General features: G+C 43.5%; 1 protein-coding gene across 1 annotated transcript in view; it reads left to right on the forward strand.

The window, feature by feature from the left end:
- LOC122742130 (dual oxidase 1-like) overlaps positions 1-24,728 on the forward strand; it is a 71,066-nt gene that overhangs the window by 28,032 nt on the left and 18,306 nt on the right. The window contains exons 18-28 of the mRNA XM_043986162.1: positions 8,873-9,098; positions 9,682-9,775; positions 10,528-10,703; positions 16,208-16,277; positions 16,459-16,469; positions 17,002-17,110; positions 17,775-17,953; positions 18,665-18,895; positions 20,738-20,837; positions 21,120-21,169; positions 23,776-23,903. Coding sequence (XP_043842097.1) covers positions 8,873-9,098; positions 9,682-9,775; positions 10,528-10,703; positions 16,208-16,277; positions 16,459-16,469; positions 17,002-17,110; positions 17,775-17,953; positions 18,665-18,895; positions 20,738-20,837; positions 21,120-21,169; positions 23,776-23,903 — 1,374 coding nt within the window. The remainder of the gene's footprint in view (positions 1-8,872; positions 9,099-9,681; positions 9,776-10,527; positions 10,704-16,207; positions 16,278-16,458; positions 16,470-17,001; positions 17,111-17,774; positions 17,954-18,664; positions 18,896-20,737; positions 20,838-21,119; positions 21,170-23,775; positions 23,904-24,728) is intronic.

A 24,728-nucleotide genomic window follows, 5' to 3' on the forward strand; every position in this document is an offset into this window, starting at 1 on the left:
CCAAATTCTCTCCCTCCCTTCCTCCCTTCCCTCCCTACCCCCACCCCCCTTGAGAAGGAAAGCACTTTGATATAGATCGTACAAGTGCACTCATACAAAACATTCCATATATTTCCGTAGTTTTATAAAGCACTTAGATATACTACCTTATCTGAGTCTCACAGCAAGCCTGTGAGGTAGTTCCCATGACTATATAAATGAGGAAACTGAGGCCCAGCGAATTTAAGTGACTTACCCAGGGGTCACTCCGCTAACCAGTATCTTAGGTGGACTTCAAACTCGGGTTTTCCTTACTGCAAGTCCAATACTCTAGTCATTCTGGTTGGCATGCTACTTCCCATATTTCTATGCCACTTTAAGGTTTACAAAGCATCTTCCTCCTTTTATGGAAACAAAATGGAATTATTTATTTATGGAAATAAACATTTCCATATTATTCCTATTTTACAAAGGAGGAAAAACTCCTCTCAGTGTTTTGTCCAGAGCTGGCATGCCCTGGTTGCCCTGACCAACTTTGATTCCCAGCAATATCATTAAATATTTAATGGCCCAACCCCACCCTTAGTTAGAAACCTGCTGAAAAATATATTTCAGGCACTTCCCAGAGATGAGCTCAGCCTAGCCCCAGTGCCCAGGATGAGTCTTTGTTCTTTGCTCCCCAACCCCAGGTGGAGTTTCCTGCTTCTCCCCCTCAGCCCTAGAGCAGTTTCTTCACATTCAAAGGCAGTGTTCCATTTGTTTTATTGAAACTGCCTGGGCTTTTCTGAGGATCATCTGTGTCATCTCTTGCTATGCCTTAAATTAAAAGTTAAAGAATCTCTTTGAAGGAAAAAAATGAACACCTCCTCCCATTTTCTTACCAAGTTCTGTTCTTTGGTACCCACCTTGATCTCTGTGAATACTTTCCTTAGACACCAAGAAAGGTGGGGTACCATGGGATAGAGGAAAGTCTACTGACTCTGTAATTTGAGGACCTTGATTCAGATCCTGCCCCTAAAATAATCTCCCTGGACTTGGACAGGTTATAACCTCCTTGGGTCTTAGTTTCTTCATATATAAAAATGGGAAGATTGGACTGGATGATTTCTGAAGTTTCTTCTATCTCTGGACCTATGAACTTGTGAAGCAGGCTCCATTTATATTTGCTTCTCTTCAACCCAGCTGGCCTCCTCATTGCTGTCTGATTCCCTATATTCTCCTAGTTGTTTGGTCTCCATTCTGTCCACCAATAATATACTACCATCTAGATAAAGGTCCCAATTCTTGCCACCACTGACCACTTACCATCAGTCTCAGAAACCTGATTCACCTATGCCAAATAAGAGACAATCTGATTCTACTGCTCTTCATCAAAGCTCTGTGTCTGATGTGTGATTGTGTGTGGTGAGTAGAGAGGCAGGGAGGAGCTGGCAGTAAATGACACTAGGACCAAGGTCATGCCTTACTCCATATATATTCTCTCTCATTCTGGTTCTAATGTACATTTGGGGTTTCTGCTTTATGCTTGCCCTCACATGCATCTGCTTACTCACCCTTGCACTCTCCACCATGTAACCCACTGAATCACTCTTCCCCAGAAACCACTCCTTCATTCAGCCCCTGGAGCTGACATACGACCAGAGAAACTCACTTAATCTCTAAACACCAGGCTTCCTGTCCAATCATAATCTTCCATGCTCCCTTGATCTCCAATCCTTGTTCTCAAACAGGTCTTTAAACTTTCACTCAACCAAAATTGTCCCTAAAGCCATTTCCGGATACTCAGAAATAATCCTGGGGATTCATAAGAATCTCTACATCTCTAGACTCTTCCCCTTAGCACCACCCTCCCTTGACAGCCTGTGCCTGCTTCTCTAGCACTTGTCCCCCCCCCCCCAGCCCCATAGTATCCCCAGTTCCTGACACTGTGAGGGATAAGAAGTATAGTACCTGCCCTCAAATAACTTACAGTCTAATTGTAGAGAAGAGCAGCAAGATGGCACAGTGGATAAAGTGCCAGACCTGAAGTCAAGAAGGCTCATCTTCCTGAGCTCAAATCTGACCTCAGGCACTTACTAGCTGTGTGATCCTGGCCAGGTCACTTAACCCTGTTTGCCTCAGTTTCTTCATCTGTAAAATGAGCTGGAGAAGGAAATGGCAAGAAAAGCCCATATGGGGTCACAAAGAGTCAGACATGACTGAACAAGAACAATTGAGGAGAGACAACATATACACATGAAAAGATAACTCATCCTCAAACATTATGTGATTTTTTTGTTTGTTTTTTTGCAGGGCAATTGGGGTTAAGTGACTTGCCCAGGGTCATACAGCTAGTAATTGTTAAGTGTCTGAGGCTGAATTTGAACTCAGGTACTCCTGAATTCTGGGCCAGTGCTTTATCCAATGCGCCACCTAGATACCCCCATTATGTGATTTTTAAGGTCCCTTATAACTTTAAGGCTTGTTACCCAATGACTCAGTGGCAAATGGGCTAAAGAAGCTTTAGGAATTTAGATGGAGAGATCACTTTGGGGTGTGCTATTGAGTAGCTAGGTAGAGTAATGTATAGAGTGCAGAAAACCTGACTGTGAATCCTGCCTCAGATACTCCCCAGTTATAATGACTCTGTGCCTCAGTTTCCTCATCTGTAAAATCAGGATAATAATAGTATCTACCTCCTAGGGTTATTGTGCAGATTGTGCAGATAACAAGATAGTATTTGCAAAAAGCTTTGTAAACCTTAAAGTATATATTATATAAATGCTAGCTATATCATTATTATTCTTATTCTTATTGTCAACGAAAACTTCATGGAGGAGATGGGCATGATCTGGGCCCTCAAGAACAGGTAGGATTTGGGGGGCAGCTAGGTGGCTCAGTGGATAGAGCACCGGCCCTGGATTCAGGAGTACCTGAGTTCAAATCCGGCCTCAGACACTTAACACTTACTAGCTGTGTGACCTTGGGCAAGTCACTTAACCCCAATTGCCTCACCAAAAAAACCCCAAAAAACCAGGTAGGATTTGAATAGTCAGAGAGAAGTAGGGAGGCAAGTTTAGATAAAGAGAAATGGTGTGAGCCAAGTGGCAGAAGTAGGGTGGGGCAGAACATGTTTGGAGATGAATGAGCAGAAGTTTGTCTGGAGCAAAGTATTTATCTGAGTTAATAATGGAAGATAAGGTTGAAAAAGGGGGTTTGGGCCAAATTTTAGATCCACCAACTGGCATATTGTCATATATCAACAATACCCATATGCAAATATCTACTTAGCTTGGGAGAGCTCCCTTCACTCATCTATGACTTTGTAAGTAAATTAACTCAGGTAATTGACACCCGCATATTGGAGGTAAGATTTGAATAGATCTTCTTGACTCTGAATCTGACAGCTCTATCCACTCTACTCCACTACCTCTCAATGGCTTTAATGAAATATCATCACCATCATCACCTCCACCACCACCGTCCTCAAATACTGTTATGTATATAGGATGGCTAGTTGGTGCAGTGGATAGAGTGCTGGCCTTGGAGTCAGGAAGACTCCTCTTCCTGAATTCAAATCTGGCCTTAGATATGGACTAGCTGTATGACCCTAGGCAAGTAACTTAACCCTTTTTGCCTCACTTTCCTCATCTGTAAAATGTGCCAGAGAAAGAAATGGCAAACCACTCCAGGATCATCGACCCCAAACCCCCAAATCAGGTCACAAAGAGTTGGGCACAACTCAACAACAACAACTATTATTAATATTATTATTGTATACATAATTATGATAGATTATATATAATTATATATGTAATAATTATTATGTATATAATAATAGCTAACAAATAGGCACATATTACATATACATGCATATGTGTATATATAAATATGTGTGAAGTATATGATATATATGTTATATATGTATATTTATAGCACCAACTTTGTGTCAGATGCCTTATTAAACATTTTCATAAAGATGATATCACTGGATTCTCACAACAAACCTTTGAGATAGGGGATGTTAATATCCCTATTTTGCTGGTAAAGAAACTGAGGCAAACAGAAGTTGAATGACTTTCCCAGGATCGTACAGCTAGTGAGTATCTGAGGACAAATTTGAATTCAGATCTTCCTGACTTTAGGCCCAATGCTCTATCCACTGCATCACCTAGCAGCCCCTTAATATGGATACCTCAACTTTCAAAGCACTTCCCTATTTCTTAAAGCTAACACATATACAGAATATCCCCAAAAGTTTTAATAGCTTTAAATTGCGCCAAGATTTTTGAGACACCCTGTACTATTAGATTAGAAGTGCAGGGTGGGGGGGCAGCTAGGTGGCACAGTGGACAGAGCACTGGCCCTGGAGTCAGGAGTACCTGAGTTCAAATCCGGCCTCAGACACTTAACACTTACTAGCTGTATGACCCTGGGCAAGTCACTTAACCCCAGTTGCCAAAAAAAAAAAAAAAAAAAAGAAGTGCATTAGTATGACACAAAACAAATTGCTAGGTAGGTCTGAGGGGCATGTTGCTTCCAAACAGACATAGGTTATATCTCATGAAATTTGAAATGTGTTCCTGTCACTCTATCTTCTAATTGCACATGGGAAAATCATCTTCTCTGACACTGAGCCTCATCCCCTTAGAATCTGACTTTTGGCTGTCATGATCCCCTCAGTCTGCAGAGCTCACCTGGGCTAAGTCACTCCTATGGGCCCAGGCACCACTTCTGCAGCTGCCTTGGAGCTCAGACTCATTCAAGGAATGAAGTACTCTTTGCCCTTTTGCCTGTGTTCCTGTTGCTTGGTGGGGGAGAGTGGTAATCAGAGACCCTAAGGAACTCTTTTTTTTTTTCTCCCTCCGCTACGAATAAGAAAGCAGACACTGTTTTGTTTTTGTTTTTTTACTAGTGGCAGGTTTTTTTGGTCCCAGGTAAAGGACTGGCTAATAATCCCTAACATCTGTAGAGAATTTTAAATTTTTAAAAATGCTTTCATGTCCATATCTCATTTGAGCCTTACAAATCCCATTGGAGATATACAAGAGAAATATTATTCTCATTTTAAAGATCTGGAAATTGATACCCAAAGAGAAATACTGCCATTGGATTACAAGACATGGAACTAAAAGGAATCTCAGAGTTTTCCTCATTCAAGCCCTTCATTTTGCAAATGAGGAAACTGATGTCAAGAAAGGGAAAGCAGGGACAGCTAGGTGGCTCAGTAAATAAAGCACTGGCCCTGGATTCAGGAGGACGTGAGTTCAAATCTGGCCTCAGACACTTGACACTTACTAGCTGTGTGACCCTGGGCAAGTCATGTAACCCTCATTGCCCCACCAAAAAAAAAAAAAAAGAAAAGAAAAAAAAAGGGAAAGTAATTTGTCCAAGGCCAACTAGGTGGTGAAGTAGACAGAGAGTCAGGCCTAGAGTCAGGAAGACTCATCTTGCTGGATTCAAATCTGGCCTCAGACACTTTTTTTTTTTTTTGGTGAGGCAATTGGGGTTAAGCGAGTTGCCCAGGGTCACACAGCTAGTAAGTGTTAAGTGTCTGAGGCTGGATTTGAACTCAGGTCCTCCTGAATCCAGAGCCGGTGCTCTATCCACTGCGCCACCTAGCTGCCCCTCTCAGACACTTTCTAGCTGTGTGACCCTGGGCAAGTTTTTTTCTTCTGTAAAATGAGCTGGAGAAGGAAATAGCAAACCACTCCAATTTCTTTGCCAAGAAAACCCCAAATGGCGTCATGAAGAGTTGGGCATGATTGAAATGACTGAACACCAAAAACCAATAAAATAGGATCCATAGGATCATAGATTTAGAACTGAAGAAAACTTTAGAGGTCGTGTAGACCACATTTTCTCTTTTTACAGATGAGGAAACTGAGTGACAGAGAGGTGAAATGAAATGACTGAACAACAACTAACCGAAGAGTCAAGAGATGTGGGTTCAGATCCTGGCTCTGCCTACTAATGAGCTGACTGATCTAGGACAAGTCACTTTATTTCTCTGAGCCTCAGGTTCTAAACTATGAAAAGAGAAGCATGGGCCAGAGAGCTTCTGAGATCTCTATCATTAATAATGTCCCTTCTAGATTTAACAATCTATTAATTTGTAAACCTCACTGACTGGGGAAATATATATAAGGATTAAGTCCCAACTAAAATCTCTCCTTCTCCAGGAAGCCTTCCCTAACCCCTCTTAATTCCAGTGCTTTTCTTTTAATCATTTCCTATTTATCTTTTTATATATTTGATTGCATGTTATCTCCCCCATTAGATTGTAAGCTCCTTGAGGGCAGGGACTATCTATTGCCTCTTTTTATATCCCTAGTGTTTAGTTAGCACAGTGCCTGGCACATAGTAGGCACTTAATAAATGTTTATTGAAATTGAATTGATCAGGGGCAGCTAGGTGGCACAGTGGATAAAACACCAGTCCTGTATTCAAGAGGACCTGAGTTCAAATCTGGCCTCAGACACTTGACATTTACTAGCTGTGTGACCCTGGGAAAGTCACTTAACTGTCATTGCCCTGCAAAAAAACAAACAAAAAAACCAACAACAACAAAAAAAAGAAATTGAATCGATAAAAAAAGAGGCAGCTAGGTAGCACAGTGGATAAAGTGCTGGCCCTGTATTCAAGAGGACCTGAGTTCAAATTCAGTCTCAGACACTTGACACCTGGTAGCTGTGTGACCCTGGGCAAGTCACTTAACTCTCATTGCCCTGCCAAAAAAAAAAAGAAAAAAAAAGAAAAGAAAGAAATTGTATTGATCAAAGGAACCTAGATTTAGAGCTGGAGGGAACCTTCGAAGAAATCTGGTCCAACCCCTTCATTTTTTTTTTTTGTGGGGCAATGAGGGTTAAGTGACTTGCCTAGGGTCACACAACTAGTAAGTGCCAAGTGTCTGAAGCTGGATTTGAACTCAGCTCCTCCTGAATCCAGGGTGCCACTTAGCTGCCCCCATCCCTTCATTTTATATATGAGGAATGGTGGCACAGGGTATCTTAAGTGCTTTGCTCAAGGACCAGTTGATTGAATTTTAATTAAACAACCTATAAGCATTTATTAAGCACCTCCTATGTACAAGGAACTCTGCTAGACACTGGGGATACAAATATAAGAATGAAAAAATCTTTACACTCAAGAAGCTTATATCCTAAGCGAGGAGACAAGTGGAAATGTTATTTTACACAGTAAGTATAAAGAGAATAAATACAAAGTAGTTAAGGAAGGAGGGAGGGATCGAGGGAGAGATTAGCAGTTGGGAGGATCAGGAAACGCTTCATATAAAAAAGATGGTACTTGAAATGTGTCCTAAAGGGATCAGAGGGATTCTGTGAGGTGCAAGTGAGGAGAGAATGCATTCTAGGTAAGGAGAATGGCAAGTGTAAAAGGCAGAGGTTAGGATATCTACTGTTGTGTCTGAGGAACAAAGAAAAGGCTAGTTGGGCTGGATCACAGGGGATGTGGTCTACAGTGAGGCTGGAAAGATAGATTTGGACTAGAATTTAGCTATCAAAAATAAATAGAGGGCAGCTAGGTGGCGCAGTGGATAAAGCACTGGCCCTGGATTCAGGAGGACCTGAGTTCAAATCCAGTCTCAGACACTTGACATTTACTTACTGTGTGACCTTGGGCAAGTCACTTGATCCCCATTGCCCCTCAAAAAAAAAAGTAAGTAGAGGCAGCTCTTTTTGTGGTGGCTAAGAATTGGAAATCAAAGGAATGCCCATCAGTTGGGGAATGACTAAACAAGATGTGGTATATGATTGTGATAAAATATTATTGTGCTATAAGAAATTGCAAGCAGGATGATTTCAGAAAAAAATGACATGAACTGATGCAAAGGGAAGTGAACAGAACCAGGAGAATGTGTTGTACACAGTAATAGCAATATTCTACCATGAAGATCTATGAATGAGTTAGCTGTTCTCAGCAATATAATGATCTGAGACAATCCCAGAGGATCAATGATAAAGCATACTATCCACCTCTAGAAAAAGAACTGATATTGTCTGAATACAGACTAAGGCATGCTACTTTTCACTTTCTTCCTTTCATTCTTTTTCTTTTATTCAAATCTTCTTGTACAAAATGACTAATATGCAAATGTTTTACAAGATTGCACATGTATAACCTATATCTGATTGCTTACTGCCTCAAGGAAGGGGAAAGGGAGAAACAGAATTTGGAACTCAAAACATTAAAAAAATGTTAAAAAATTGTTCTAACATAGTTGGGGGAACATAAAATATGTTAAATTGTTTTTAAAAGGTAACTAGAGTGGGGCAGCTAGGTGGCACAGTGGATAAAGCACTGGCTCTGGATTCAGGAGGACCTGAATTCAAATCTGGCCTCAGACACTTGACACTTACTAGCTGTGTGACCCTTGGCAAGTCACTTAACCCTCATTGCCCTGCAAAAAAAAAAAAGGTAACTAGAGGGCAGCTAAGTGGCACAGTAGATAGAGTGCTGATCCTGGAGTCAGAAAGAACTGAGTTCAAATCTGTGGCCTCAGACACCTACTAGCTGCATGACCCTAGTCATGACCTAAGTCATTTAACCCTGTTTGCCTCAGTTTCCAAATGAGCTGGAGAAGGAGATGGCAAACCACTCCAGTTCTTTGCCAAGAAAACCCCAAATGAGGTAATGAAGAGTAAGATACAACTGAAAAACAACTGAGTAAAAAGAGAACCTACTCTTCTTCCCATACCTTTAATATTCCCCATTTGCCTTTCTTATCCTAAGGGCCCTGGCTCTTGGATTACTGAAGACAGACTGTGACTAGAATTGTCCTGACCTCCAAGCCTGATTCTTTTCCAGCCTGGCTCAGACTCTTAGGCCTCCAACCTAGCCACCTTTGTGGCTGATTTCCTTCCCCCTTATTACTCCTTTTACCCAACCACAGGTACTGGACATTGACCAGGCAGATGCAGGGAGCCTGCCCCTGGACTCCTCTCAGAAAGTGCAAGAGGCCCTGGCCTGTGAGCTGAGCAGGGCTGAATTTGCAGAATCCCTTGGCCTCAAGCCTCAGGCCATGTTTGTAGAATCCATGTTCTCTCTGGCAGACAAGGATGGCAATGGCTACTTATCCTTCCGGGAATTCTTGGACATCCTGGTGGTCTTCATGAAAGGTGGGAGAGGAGTGAGGATGGACAAGGGAAGCTAGAACGGGGAGTAAGGGGGCTCACTAGGTAGGGCAGGGCCTGGAGAACCCGAGCTTAGAAGGTGAGCTGCAAAGGGTGATAGTGGGGAAATGCTCACCCTATTGGAGATGGGATCACAGTGGGGAGGCACCTGCAAGAGAGATACCAACAATGGCAAGGCAGAGACTGAGGGGCCTGGGAGCTGAAAAATGGTGCCAGGAGATATGTTTAATGGCAAAAGCTTTGGACTTAGAGTCAGTCAAGAATCCTGGCTTTGAAAATTACTTTCTGTGTGATGAGTCAATTAAAATAGGCACAACTTTACCTTTACCCAAGAAGGTAACAATAAATTTTAAGGCACTCTAGAAACAGGTGCTACTATTATTATTCTAAGGAACAGTAAGGTTCCCAGAACTTAGTTTCTTGACCTGGTTGTGGTCTCTTTGTCTCCTGTGAGATTTCTCTAAAACTGTAATTCCTTCAGAAGCTCTCATGAGTTTATCTAGGTTGGGAAAGCATGGGGTTTTCCTCTAGAAAATGATCAGGACCATGGGGATCTTCCTCTGCCCAGGCTCCCCTGAGGAGAAGTCCCGTCTCATGTTCCGGATGTATGACTTTGATGGCAACGGGCTCATTTCCAAGGAGGAGTTCATCAGGATGCTTAGGTCAGCACAGTGACAGCTGCCAAGAGGGAGGGCAGGGGTAGAGATAAGGGAGGTGGAGTGAGAGAGGGAAAAGGGAGGGAGGGAAGGAGTTGTGGTGGGGGCGGGGAGAGGGCCTCCTGACTCTGAGGGAGCAGGGGTGGGGGAGTGGGACTTATCAGGGTGGCACAGTAGATAGAGTGCTGGCCCTGAAGTTAAGAGGACCTGAGTTCAAATCCATCCTCAGATACTTATTATGTGACCCTGAGCAAGTAACTTTTTTTTTGGCAGGGCAATGGGGGTTAAGTGACTTGCCCAGGGTCACACAGCTAGTAAATGTCAAGTGTCTGAGTTTGGATTTGAACTCAGGTACTCCTGAATCCAGGGCCAGTGCTTTATCCACTGTGCCACCTAGCTGCCCCTCCTGAGCAAGTCACTTAACCATGTTTGCCTCAGTTTCCTCATCTGTAAAATGAGCTGCAGAAGGAAATGACAAACCACTCCAGTATCTTTGTGAAGAAAACCTCAAATGGGGTCAGTAAGAGTCAGACACAACTGAAATGACCGAACAACAACAACATTGATGACTGCTTTTCTGGCAGATTGAAAGGTTAGGTCATTGCTCTGGCTTTGTGTTGTCTTAAGCAGATGTTGACACTCAGCCAGGGCCCAGGGGCTTTAGGAGAATACACTTGCAAGTTAGGGTTCTTGAGTTTTGCCTGTTTCCTACCAGAGTCTGACTGTCCTAGCCCTGATTTTTCTGGTTCTGGGTTCAGGTCCTTCATCGAGATCTCCAACAACTGCTTGTCCAAGGACCAGCTGACTGAGGTGGTGGAGTCCATGTTCCGTGAGTCTGGCTTCCAAGACAAAGAGGAGCTGACCTGGGAGGATTTCCACTTCATGTTGAGGGACCACGACAGTGAGCTCCGTTTCACGCAGCTCTGTATTAAAGGTGGGCTTCTGGGATTGGAGAAGAGAGAATGAAAGGGAAAGGATTAACCTAAATTGGAGACCTGGATTCTACATGATCCAACTCTGTATCCAAGGTCCATCAACCGGCTTGGGGCAAGGGTGGGGAACATGGGGGACAGCGTCTCCTCTTACTGCAACCACACCCCACAAGCCAGAGAAAACTCGTTAAGTGTTCAGGACAAATCCTGCCCCCACCCCCTCACCCCCTCCAGCTTGGGTGCTAAGGGTGGAGGCTGTGATGGGAAACCACATTTCTGTTGTCCTCGACTTTGACACGAGAGATGCAACAGGGGCCTGTCAGAACCCTGGACAAGGGCATGAGGAATAAGAGTCAGCTGGGTGGGATCAAGATTGGGAGAGGATCTGTGGGCTGCTCTGGACCCAGTCACATTCTGGTGACTTCTGAGCTCAGAATCCCACTGGAAACATGTTGAGGCTAAACCCAGCCTCTCCCAAGATTATGAGTCTTTGGACAATCTGAACTACAATGCTGCTGTAGTGAAGGTGAAGGAGGATCAGAAACACAGACAATGGGTGGAGTGAGAGCAGAACTATGTGGGAAACCCTGCTCAGTGAAAAGAAAGAGTCTTAGTAGGCTTGCAGTCAAAAGACCAGAATTCAAATACTAGGGTTGTCACTCATTAGCAAGGTGACCCTCGGTTTCTTTGTCTGGTAAGATTATTATGATTATCTTGAACTAGATGATCCTAGAGGTCTCTTTCTGTTTTAAATCCTATGATTCTGACAGCATAGGGATGCTGGCTATCTGAGGGGGCACTGAGGGTTTTCAGTATTGCAATTTTGACCTCCATCCTAGAAGATGGAGAGTTAGGAAGCAGGTTGAAGGATGCCTAGGAATGAACGATTGGGAATCAGGGGAACATATTAGACCTAGATGTCACGGGCTCAAACTCTCAGGAGTCTGCTATAGCAGGGACCAGCTTCTGGGATTGAGGGCGGAACCAGGTATGGAAAAGAAGGCAAGAGGAGAGTTTTCATTTTTATCAGAGAAGTCTTCATTACTAGTATTTTAGGCTTAGCTTAGTTGATTCCACAGTTCTTTTTTCTGGATGTGGAGAACATTTTCCATCATGAATTCTTTGGAATTATCTTGGATCATCGTATTGCTGAGAAGAGCTAAGTCTACCACAGTTGATCATCACACAATGTTGCTGTTACTGTGTACAATGTTCTCCTGGTTCTGCTCACTTCACTCAGCATCAGTCCACTTAAGTCTTTCCATTTTTTTCTGAAATCTACCTGTTCATCATTTCTTATAGCACAATAGTATTCATTACTTTCATATACCACAACTTGTTCAGCCATTCCCCAATTGATGGGCATCCCCTCAATCTCCAATTCTTTGTTACCACAAAGAGAGCTGCTATAAATATTTTTGTACATGTGGGTCCTTTTCTCTTATCTCTTTGGGATACAGACCTAGTAGTGGTATTACGGGGTCAACACAGTCCCATAGCCATTTGGGCATAGTTCCAAATTGCTCTCCAGAATGGTTGGATCAGTTCACAATTCCACCAACAATGCGTTCCCCCTAGTTCTTTAGGGTTGGGTGTAGATCAGTACTTACAACTAAAACTTTTTTACCCCAAAGAACCTTTATTAGGACAGTAAAACAACTATAAAAGCATTGTACTATAATTTAGTGACAGGTCAGTTCCCCCGATTTAAGAGGGGATGACTACCTTTGTGGTCTAGTGGCATGAACAGAGTCAGGAGAGCTGGGTTCAAATGTTGCTGGTGAGACCCTGGACAAGTCTCCTTGCCTCTTTATGCCTCAGTTTCCTCATCTGTAAAATGGGGTGATACAAATACATGCATTATCTACCTACCTCACAGGGCTATGAAGAAAGTGGTTTGTAAAACTTAAGGCAGGAGGGCAGCTAGGTGGTGCAGTGGATAAGGCACCAGCCTTTGATTCAAGAGGACCTGAGTTCAAACCCAGCCTCAGACACTTACTAGCTGTGTGACCCTGAGCAAGTCATTTAACCCCCATTGCCTTGCCCCCCCCCAAAAAAGTAAAAAAACAAAACAAAACTTAAGGCACCACATAAGGTGTCTTAAGTTATTAAATCTTACACCTTTACTAAGATTCTTTTGACTCCCAGTATAAATTCGAGCTGTTATTTTATTGCTGATGCCCATCTGAGGACCCTTGGTTGAGAGTGGCCCTTCCCTGTGTAGCCCTAAAGATTCTCCTGTGCTTAAAGATACCCTTGTGCAATTATCCCAGAGATACCTATGGCCTCTGACCCCAGAAATCTGCTTCTCAGCCCTGACTTGTTTCTCTCTGTTTCAGGGGGAGTGAAGCAGATTCCCTAGCTCATAACAAAAACTACTTGTTTCCTCAGATCAAGCCAGGCTCCTCCACCTCCCGTTTAAATAGCATCTCAGTCCAGTCTTCCCACATGGCCAATAGCAACTAAAACTGGCTTCCTCTGAACATGTCTGCCTCTGGGTTCTAAACTAGTATTCTTTTTTTCTTTTATTTTTTTTTGGGGGGGTCAGGGCAATGAGGGTTAAGTGACTTGTGGCAGGGTCACATACCTAATAAGTGTCAAGTGTCTGAGGCTGGATTTGAACTCAGGTCCTCCTGAATCCAGGGCCAGTGCTTTATCTACTGCACCACCTGGCTGCCCCTAAACTAGTATTCTTGGTTCAGTTTTCCCAAGGAACTAAAAGTAGCTGAACCATTATCTGTGGCCAGTATTAAGTATGCCTGCTCTAGGCTAGGGTATTACCACAAACTGGATAGCTTTCAAAACTGACCATCCAATAGCACTCTGCCACTAAATTCTGAATTGTTGGATGTTTCCAATGTTCAGCTTATTGACTGAGCAGCCATAACAGACATGTCTTGAATCTGCCAGCTCCACCCCTTCTCCCATACTCTCTTTAGATGATTCATTAATCCTCAGGTGCCCACCAAATAGTAGTCTTCCAATTAGTTAATAAATTTATTAAGAGATTCATAGAAGCTGGGAAACAATTTTTATAACCAGTACTTCTGATAAAGACCTCATTTCTAAAATATAACGGGAACTAAATCAAATTTATAAGAATCCAAGTCATTCCCCAATTGAGAAATGGTCAAAGGATATGAACAGGCAATTTTCTGAGGAAAAAATCAAAGCTATCTATTGCCATATGAAAAAATGCTCTATATTACTATTGATGAGAGAAATGCAAATTAAAACAACTCTGAGGCACCACCTGACACCTATCAGATTGACTAATATGACAAAAAAGGAAAATAATAAATGTTGGAGAAGCTGTGGAAAAATTGGAAAACTAATGCATTGTTGGTGGAGCTGTGAACTGATCTAACCATTCTGGAGAGCAATTTGGAATTATGCCCATAGGGCCATAAAGTTGTACATACCCTTTGACCCAGCAATACCACGATTGGGTCTTTTTCCCAAAGAGATCATAAAAAAGGGAAAGGGACCCACATGTACAAAAATATTCATAGCTGCTCTTTTTGTGGTGGCAAAGAATTGGAAGTTATGGGGCTGCCCATCAACTGGGGAATGGCTGAACAAGTTGTGGTATATGAAATGTAATGGAATTGTATTGTGCTGTAAGAAATGATGATGAGCAAGCAGATTTCAGAGAAACCTGGAAGGACTTGCATGAACTGACGATGAGTGAGATGAGCAGGACCAGAAGAACATTGTACACAGTATCAACAACATTATGTGTTGATCAACGGTGATAGACTAGATTCTTCTCACCAATACAACGGTACAAGAAAGTTCCGAAGGAAAAGGCTCTCCAAATCCAGAAAAAAAAAAAAAAGAACTGTGGAATATGGATGCAGACTGAACCATACTATTTCTTTTGTTTTTGGTGCTGTTGTTTTTCTTTTTTGAGGTTTTTCCTTTTTGCTCTGATTCTTCTCTCATTACAAGACTAATGCAGAAATATGTTTAATGTTATTGTACATATATAACCTATATCATATTGCCTGCTGTTTTGGGGAGGGAGGGAGAAAAATTTGAAACTAGAAATCTTATTTTAAAAAATGTTGAAAACTATCTCTACATGTAACTGGAAAATAATAAAATACTTTTATAATTAAAAAAAAGAGATTCATAGGAATCTCTACAATAAGTGTCTTCAAGGATAGGGCAGGACAAGACAGAAAGTTCTGGGGAGATTCTCTGTGGCTGCACAGGGATAGGTTACTCTCAACCAAGGGTGCTCAGACAGAAATTAGCAATAAAATAACAGCTCACATTTATACTAAGTATCCCAAGAGCATAAGACACTATGTTGGCAAATAGACAAAAATGAGAGTCCCTACCTTCAAGGAGCCTACATTCTCATCTTAGAAATGTATAATCTCACAAATATTATATAAAATGATAATAAGCAATTTCCACCTATAGGAAGAGAAGGGATATTTCTTCATTAATAGCTGAGAGTAGCACATGAAGTTTATTAAGAGAAAAGTGTCAGGGGATTATCAGTCAGTCAACTAGCATTTAACAAGCATCCACTATGTGTCAAGCACTGTGCTAAGTGCTGGGGATACAAAGAAAGGCAAAAAACAGTCCCTGAGGGGGCACCTAGGTGGCACAGTGGATAAAGCACCAGCCCTGAATTCAGGAGGACCTGAGTTCAAATCCAACCTTAAACACTTGACACTTACTAGCTGCGTGAACCTGGGCAAGTCACTTAACCCTCATCGCCCCACCCAAAAAAAAAAAAACCCAAAACAAAACAGTCCCTGCTCTCAAGGAACTCACAGTCTAAAGGGAGAGACAAATGGAAACAACTGTGTACAAACAAGATATACCTACAAGATAAATTAGGGGTGGTCTCTGAGGAAAAGCACAGAGATTGGAGAGGGCTTGGGAAAGCGTCTTGCCTTGAGACTTGAAGGAAGCCAGGGCAACTAGAAAGCCAAAATAAGGAGCAAGAGCATTCCAGGCATGAATGGGGGCGGGGAGGGGGGGGGGGACAAAAAAGAGGTGGCCAATGAAAACATTTGGAGTCAGGAGATGGAAGAAACTGAGGCTCCAGGGAGTTAAATGACTTGCCTGAGGTCACACTGATATCAATCATCAGAGGTGAGATTTGATCCCCATTTTTCTAACTCCAGAGCCATTTCTTTTTCCTCTTTCCCACGGGGGAAGGCACACTGTGCTGAAATGGGAGAAAGGGGGTACTGAAAGACAAGTGGCAGTGTATGGAAGACAGGCTTTGCAGACTGATGTTTTGGTGAGGGACATTTCTATGTATGTTGGTGTAAGACTACTGTTGGAGGAAGATCTTTGGATGATAGGTTCAAGTGGAACCTAACTAGGGGTTGGAAGCAGAGGAATCCATGCATGCTTCCTCAGAGAGCCAAGCGGAACCCATTGTATCTACAAGAAGAGGATTTGGGGCCAGTTCTCTCTCTGGCTTCCAAGTCTAGAGGTCAGGTGTGTCCTGCTCACTAGCCCTCTTCTGAATTTATAGGTGTGGAAGTTCCTGAAGTTGTTAAGCAACTATGCCGACGAGTCTCCTTCATTAACCAGGATAAAATATGGTGAGCCCAGCCCAGGGATAATAAATGTGGTCTTGGGGTGGACAAAGGGAGGAGCTAGGAGCATTGAATGACTATTTCCCAGAAAGGGAGGGGCTAGGATTCTCCAAGATCTAACTTTATGATGAGATTATGGCTTAGTTTATGGGAAACATCTACCTTTTCCCACTAGCTGAGGGTATAGCCCTTCCCCCAGCTCTCTTGGGTCTGAGGTCAATAAAGCAATAACTAAGAATTCTAGTGTCTGGAGCAAATTCACATGGGAGAGGAGAGAGGACAGAAGGAAGAGGTGAAAATGTGGAGGATAGAATGACCCTGGGTAGAGCTGCATAGGGGAGGGGGTTGGGAGAAGGGTAGCCTCAGAAAGAGGGGCACCATAATAATGGGACCCTGGGAGTTGGTGGGCTGACTTAGGCCCATGAAGTATGGGGATTGTGGTCACTCACTGTGGGAAAGAAGCTGCCACCCACCCCCATGAGAAAGGAAGGCCCCCCTCAATGTGTGTCCCCTGGAGCAGAGCTCTGGTAATCCTGCTAGTTAGGGCTCTGGGCTCAGTCATAGAAGCAGCTGGGAATCAGGAGGGCCCCAGGTGGCTTTGTGACCCCCATCATTCTCCTGGCCCCTGGCCCTATACCCAGAGCTTATGATCCTGAACAGTTGGGAAGGGTTCCTTGAAATCTGGGCTATTACTTGCCCCAGTCTTCTCCACCTCTGCTCCCTGTTTGAGTCTTCAAATGTCTTCTTAGTGATTTAGCTAATGAGACAACACTGCAGAGATTCAAGTGCCCGGCGGATACAGACCCACCCCAGGAGGTCCGAAAGAGGTTTGGCAAAAAGTACGTCCCATTTCTTCCCCCTCACCCTACATGGGTAGGTGCAGATAATGACAGAATGAGAGAGAACACAAGTTCTGGTAAGGGTTGGAGCAGGATCGAAGAGAGAGGAAAGGATTGATCTGAGTATGAGTGGGCAGTGTGGGATAAGTGACATAAGAGGCAGCATAGTATAGTGGATGGGGGCACTGCACTTGGAGTCAGGGGATTCAGGTTCAAATCCTGTCTCAGCTACTTACTAAGCTGTGTGACTCCAGGTGTGTCACTCAACCTCTCTGTTTCTGTTTCCTTATCTGCAAAATGGGTGGGTTCGACTTGATGGCTTCTAAAGCCCTTTCAAGCCCTAAATCTATGTTCCAATGTCCATTGGCAGGGGGTGGGGGTGGGGCTGACATTTTACAAGTAGCCATCTTCTTTACATTTTTTTCCCAGGATGTGTTTGCAAAATATTTTTATATTGTTCACCAGTACTAAGGGTATGCATCTGTGTATCCCCTTCTGGTACATTTTCATGAGAATTGTTTCTGCTCTGATGTTCCTGCCCCTTCCTTGGCACCCACCAGCACTGGGATGCTCCCTGGGATCTATTTTGGGGTACCCCAGATGCCCAGTGCTCTTAGGCCTGAAGGTAGCTGGAGATCAGGGGCCAGGTCTTTTTGTTATGCAGGCTGACATCCTTCCAGCCCCGGCCTTTCACAGAAGCACGCAGAGAGAAGTTGCAGCGAAGTCGTTGGCATCAGACTATCCAGCAGTTTAAGCGGTTCATTGAGAACTACCGTAGGCATATCGCCTGTATCGCTGTCTTCTACTCCATTGCTGGCGGGCTTTTCCTCGAAAGGGCCTACTGTGAGTAATAGCTCTTGGGGGTTTGGTCTTGTGTGAGCAGAGCCCGGACTAACTGTAACTCCACCTAGGGTGGTGTGCTTTGGAGGATAGTCCGACCTTGGGTACACGGAGACAGAATGATTCATCTGGGGCAGCTAGGTGGCACAGTTGATAGAGCACCTGAGGAGGACCTGAGTTCAAATCCTGCCTCAGACACTTGACACTTACTAGCTGTGTGACCCTGGGCAAGTCACTTAACCCCAATTGCTTCACCAAAAACAACAACGATAACAAACAAACAAACAAAAAAAACCCAAACAGAATGATTCATCCCCCACTGAGTCTGGCCCTTGCCCCTGTGGAGTTGTTGAGGATGGTGAACCACTGGGGCATCACCATGATAATGAGACTCTGAGGGGGGCAACTGGTTATGCCATGCTCTGTGAGGCAAGTTGTGGTGTGGTAAAGAAGTTCATTGTCCTGGGAAAGAAGCAAGCCTCCCCATCATCCCATGATGTTGACCTGGGACAAAGCCCTGTCTGCCTCACGTTAATTGAAGCTTTGACTTTGAGTCCCTGTCCTCTGACAGCCATAGGGATGGGGTCTTGTCTGAATGATTCTCAAAGGAGTGATGGATCCTGGGGGTGGGGGTGGGAACAAGCCAAATTAGAGCTTTTCCTACAACAATTTGGCTCCAATGGACCTGCCTCCCGCTGACTCTTCTCTCTTTAGTCTATGCCTTTGCGGCACACCACATGAGTATCACAGACACCACCAGGGTGGGCATTATCCTGTCCCGGGGGACGGCAGCCAGCATCTCCTTCATGTTCTCCTACATCCTGCTCACCATGTGCCGCAACCTCATCACCTTCCTACGGGAGACCTTCCTCCACCGCTATGTGCCCTTTGATGCTGCAGTGGATTTCCACCGCATCATAGCTGCCACAGCCATTGTGCTCACAGGTAGGTCTCTGGGAGGGCCAGGACCACAGGGCCAGAACCACACCTCCTACTTATCCTCCTCTCCCCACCCATCTCACTTCCTGAAAGTCTCCTCCCACACGACCCTGACAAAGAGAGGGACTGAGGGAGGTCCCTCCTCCTCTAGTCTGGCTGGATGAACCTCACTCCCGCCGGGTAGATATCCTTCATCTTCCTCTTCCCTTATTCTTCACTCTTCTTTCTCAGAGTCCATCTAATCCAATTCTCTCATTTTACAGACGAGGAAACTGAGGCCTACAGAGGGGAAATGACTTATCTAGGGTCATACAGGTTGTACGTGGCAGAGCCAGGATTCCTACCCAGGCCTCTGACTTCAGAGCCAGGAGTATACACCCTACTCTCTCCCCTCTGCTCTCCCCCTTCCGTTTTGTCATTCCCTGTTTCCTATGGGTACTGGGCACAAGCTTTTGTATCCATTTAAATCTTGTTTGCTTAGCACAATGTCTCCCAAGAAGTAGGCGCTTAATAAATGTTTATTTGTGACTTGGCATGAGTAGAATGAGGCCTGGATTTGGAGTTAGAATTTGTAGGTTTAAATCCTAGCTCTGTTACTTACTACCTATATAAACCATGGCCAAATTATTTCATCTTTCTGGGCCTCGTTTTTCTCATCTGGAAAATGGAAGTTGTATGAAATGATTTAAGATCTCTTCTACCCCTAAATCCTATACCATGGTGACTAGCGGTGGTCAGGGCTAGCCTGATGAATTTGGGGCAACAATTTTGTGTGTGTGTGTGAGGCAATTGGGGTTAAGTGACTTGCCCAGGGTCACACAGCTAGTAAGTGTTAAGTGTCTGAGGTCAGTTTTGAACTCAGGTCCTCCTGACTCCAGGACAGGTGCTCTATCCACTGCGCCACCTTGACGCCCCCACAATTTAAAAAAAAAAAAGGTTTATTAAACATTTGCAAGTGGACATTTTAAAATGGAACAGGATTATTACAAGCAGTCTAAGTGAATGCAAAAGGCTTGACTTTAAAGGCTTTGCATTTTGTGTGCCTTGAACCTTCACCTACCCTCACTCAGATGCCCTCCCTCAGCTTGCCCATTGCCAGTGGGGAGAGGGAGAGCTTTGCCTTATACCAAGGCAAGGGTATAAATAAATACCCAAGGCTGGGTATAAATAAATGGGTTTAGTGTGTTATTCCCTTCCAGGTGAATTTGAGCATCAAAAGATGTATAACCTATATCTGATTGCTTACCATCTCAGGGAGGAGGGAAGGGAAGGAGGAAGGGAGGAAGGAAGGGATAGAATTTGGAACTCAAAACTGTAAAAAAAGTCTTTAAATTGTTTTAACATGAAGTAGGGGGGAATATATATGTATGATATATATGTATGTGTATGTATATATTTATAGGTATATATTTATGTGTATGTGTACATATGCATATGTATTTATGCGTGTGTGTATATTTAAAGACTTAAAACAATAATAAGAAAAGTGAATTAGTTGAAGCCCAAAGTGCTTTCCTTTTCATCTTTGTATCTTCGGTGTTTAGTACATTGGCAAACAACACTTAATAAATCCTTGTGCAATGGAATGAAAAAAAAAAGTGCTATGAACCCAAAGGAATGAATCTCTAATGATAGAATTTCATTTTCTGTGACCCTCCTGGGTGGGAGAAATAGAATTGAAAGCCTCTCTTTGACTCCCTTAATCAAGAGCCAGAGGATCAGGTGCCCAAGTGTTACTCAAGCCCTCTCTCACTTTGGGCTGGCTTCCTATCCCCTTGCACTAGAGGAGGGACTGGTTTCCTCGACCCTTCCTATCTATATCTCCTTAGCTGTTTCTCTCTTCCTCAGTCCTGCATACCATGGGCCATGTGGTCAACGTCTACTTGTTCTCCGTCAGCCCACTCAGTGTCCTGTCTTGTCTCTTCCCTGGGTTCTTCCGGGACGACGGGTGAGTGCAGGCTCCTTCTCTGGGCATAAAAAAGGGGGTCAACCAAGATGTCTAGTAAGCCTTTAGGGTATAGAAAGCCTCCTGAAAGGCTTCTGATTTGGGGGGAGGGGTGAAGGTTTTGCAGAGCAACCTGACTTAGCTCTGCTGAATCCTTTCTGCTCACTCGTGCTCCTGAGAGAGGGACAGGAGAAGGGCCTGGGCAGAGATCGGGGACATTGGAGACTGGAGGTCGGGAGAATTAGTAAGTTCTTGACTCCTCAGTAACCCTTTCTTGCCTGACAGGTCTGAATTGCCTCAGAAATACTATTGGTGGTTCTTCCAGACAGTCCCAGGTAAGAACTTTTCCTTTCTAATATAACTATCCCAAATGCTATAGGCCTGGGCCCTAGGTTCTAGACTGGATTCTGAATTCTAGGTTCAAGATTCTGGGCCTGTAGATCGATTTCTAGGCCTGGACTCAGGAGGACCTGAGTTCAAATCAAGCCTCAGATACTTACTAGCTATGTGACCCTGGGCAAGTCACTCGACCCTCATTACTTTAAAAAAAGAGAAGGGGGGTGGGGGGAGAGAAAGAGAGAGGTTGATCGATATTGGGCCTGTACACTGGGTTCCAGGTTTCTAGGATCTGGATTCTAAACTCTGGATTGTGAGTTAAGAACTCATGGTTCTGAACTTTCTAGGTTTTAGACTTTGAGTTCAAGTGCATATTGTCTCCCCATTAGAATGTGAACTCCTTGAAATGAGAGGCTGTTTTTTGCCTTTTTTTTTGTAACTTTAGTTATTATATGCACAGTGCCTGGCATATAGTAAGCATGTAATAAATGCTTTCTCATTCATTCATTCATCTTCTGTCCTAAAACTATTTTCTTCAAACTATAATGGGTGCTTCCTAATTTAATTCAACAACTACTTATGAGCATCTACTGTGTGCAAGCTAAAGCCATATGGTATAATACCAGACTTGGAATCAAAAATACCTGAATTCCTGCCATTGACACTATGATTACATTGACTGAGATAGACTGGGCAAATCATGTTAACTTCTCAATGCCCTCAGGTACCTTTTTTTTTTTTTTTTTTGCGGGGAGGGCAATGATAATTAAGTGACTTGCCCAGGGTCACACAGCTAGTAAGTGTCAAGTATCTGAGGTCGAATTTGAACTCAGGTCCTCCTCAGTCCAGGGCCAGTTCCTTATCCACTGTGCCACCTAGCTGCCCCCTCAGGTAACTTTTTGAAACTATAAATTGTAAAAGAGTTCCTGATCTGCCTTAGTTGAAGAAGGTTCTTCCCAATAAGCTCCTTATATTGACGAAATTATAGTTCTTCACCAAATGTGCTAGATACCATGTACTTTGGTGGCAAAGATGAAAAAGCAATCCCAGGGGCAGCTAGGTGACGCAGTGGATAAAGCACCAGCCCTGGATTCAGGAATACCTGAGTTCAAATCCAGCCTCAGACACTTGATACTTACTAGCTGTGTGACCCTGGGCAAGTCACTTAACCCCCACATTGCCCCGCAAAAAAAAAAAAAAAAAAAGCAATCCCTGCCCGCCAAGAGCTTCCATTTTTACATCCTCATTCCAGTCTTCTAGGATTTATAGGATTATTCTGTGTACCCTTTCTTCAAGTCAACATGATTTTATAGGTTTTAAACCTTCTCTGATGTTGCCTTTCCAAGTACTCATTCTCTCTGTTTTCTATCCCTTGCCTCTAGTTCCTTAGTCATTTTTCCCCCTAAACCTTTGCCACCTCTGTTAGGTTTTTCATGAGTTGTGTTCACCAGAAGAGCCCAAAATAATAGAAGTGTAGCTAATCCTGTTACCTTACATTTGGGGGGGGAGGGCAGAGGTTGGAGATGGACACTAGACCTGCTATTGCTTTTGTACAGTGAGTTCCCAGTAAGGAAACTCCCTTTACCAATGAATATAGACTTTCTTCAACTTATCATCTTAAGAAAGTTGCCAGGGGCACAGAGAGTCTCCCAGTCTGATTTGCCCAAGGTCTCACAGCCAGATTATATCAGAAGCCAATTTCAAAGCCAAGTCTTCCTGTTTCAAAGATTAATTCTTTAGCTACTTGTTACATTGTCTTGTTTTGTTTTGGGGGGCAATGAGGGTTAAGTGACTTGCCCAGGGTCACACAGCTAGTAAGTGTCAAGTGTCTGAGTTTGGATTTGAACTCAGGTCCTCCTCCTGAATACAAGGCCAGTGCGCTATCCACTGTGCCACCCAGCTGTCCCTACACTGTCTTTTAATACTTTATATTTATATAGGGCTTTGATTTGGGGTTCATAGGATCTGGGCCCTTGACTTTACTAAGACCTTACATGTGAGGGCCTGGCACCCAAGATCCAGAACCCAGATCCAAGCCATTCCAAATAAGAAGACAGATCTCTCCCATTGGAAAGTGCTCTAGTGTCACAGGTAGGGGCAGCCAGGTGGCGCAGTGGATAGAGCACCGGCCCTGGATTCAGGAGGACCTGAGTTCAAATCTGACCTCAGACACTTAACACCTACTAGCTGTGTGACCCTGGGCAAGTCACTTAACCCCAGTTGCCTCACCAAAAAAAAGAAAAAGAAAAAGAAAACTTCACTTCTTCTAGTGTCTTGGGTACTTGGAAGTTAAGATGACAGATTGAGGACAGTGACAGTAACAGGGATGGTGACCACTGACTAAGGACAGTGATAGTGTTGGTGACATGGGTAGCTGTGACAATAAAAGGGATTAACAGTGACAGGGAAAGTGATGTTGGCATGGCAACAGAAACAGACTTGCTGGTATTGGTGGCAGTAGGTCTTTAAGGTCTGCTGAAGGTGAAGAAGGAAGCAGTTGGGAAGGAAGGAGGTGCTGAGGGCATGGGGTTGGGGGGCACACCCTGTTATGCTTTCTCACCAGCTCCCCTTTATTTTCTCCTTGTCCCTAATTCCTGTTCTTTAGGCCTAACAGGAGTTATACTGCTCATGATCCTGGCCATCATGTATGTCTTTGCTTCTTACCACTTCCGCCGGCGCAGCTTCCGAGGCTTCTGGCTGACCCACCACCTCTACATTTTGCTCTATATCCTGGTAAGGGGCAGCTCACTGTTGTTGGGAGTAATGAAGGGAGGGAGCAGCAATTCACTGATCACTTCAATGTTCTCTAGTTTCTCCCTTTGTCTTTGTCTAGACCTAAATCTATGTAGTTTTAATTTAATTTAATTTTAAATTTACAAATATTTATTTTCTCTCCCATCCATACCCTTTCCAATTTAAAAGAAAAACCAAACCCTTATAACAATATACATAGCCCAAGCAAAATAAAGTCCCACGCTGTCCAGTTCCAAAAGTATATGTCTCATTCTGCATCCATTACCCCTATATCACTAGATCTCTAACATGCTTTTTCATTAGTCTTCTGAAGTTGTGGTTAGTCATTGCAATGATTAGAGTTCTTAAGTCTTTCAGACTGTTTATCTTTACAGTGTTATTTTTATGTAACTTGTTCTCATGGTTCTTATCACTTCACTCTGCATCAGTTCTTACATGTCATTTTAGATTTCTCAGGATTCATTCCCTTTCTTCATTTCTTATAGCAGAAAAGTATCCCACTGCATTCATATGCCATAATTTGTCCAGTCATTTCCCAATTAATGGGCTTCCCCTTAGTTTCCAGAGCTGCTATAAATATTTTTGTACATATGGCAGACCTGTAATTTATGAAGGTTCATATAGCCTGTTTGTGTCAGGGGTAGGATTGGAACATAGGTTATCCAGACTCATAGTCCAGCTCCCTATACATAATTTTCCATATCCCTTTTAAAACAAAACTTGATTATTTAGTATTTTGATCCCAATGAGAAAGATTTCTGCCCAACTAAACATTTCAGTAACAGCACTATACTGCAGACCCAT

This window comes from Dromiciops gliroides, chromosome 2 (genome assembly GCF_019393635.1).
Source record: "Dromiciops gliroides isolate mDroGli1 chromosome 2, mDroGli1.pri, whole genome shotgun sequence".
Classification (NCBI taxonomy): Eukaryota; Metazoa; Chordata; class Mammalia; order Microbiotheria; family Microbiotheriidae; genus Dromiciops; species Dromiciops gliroides.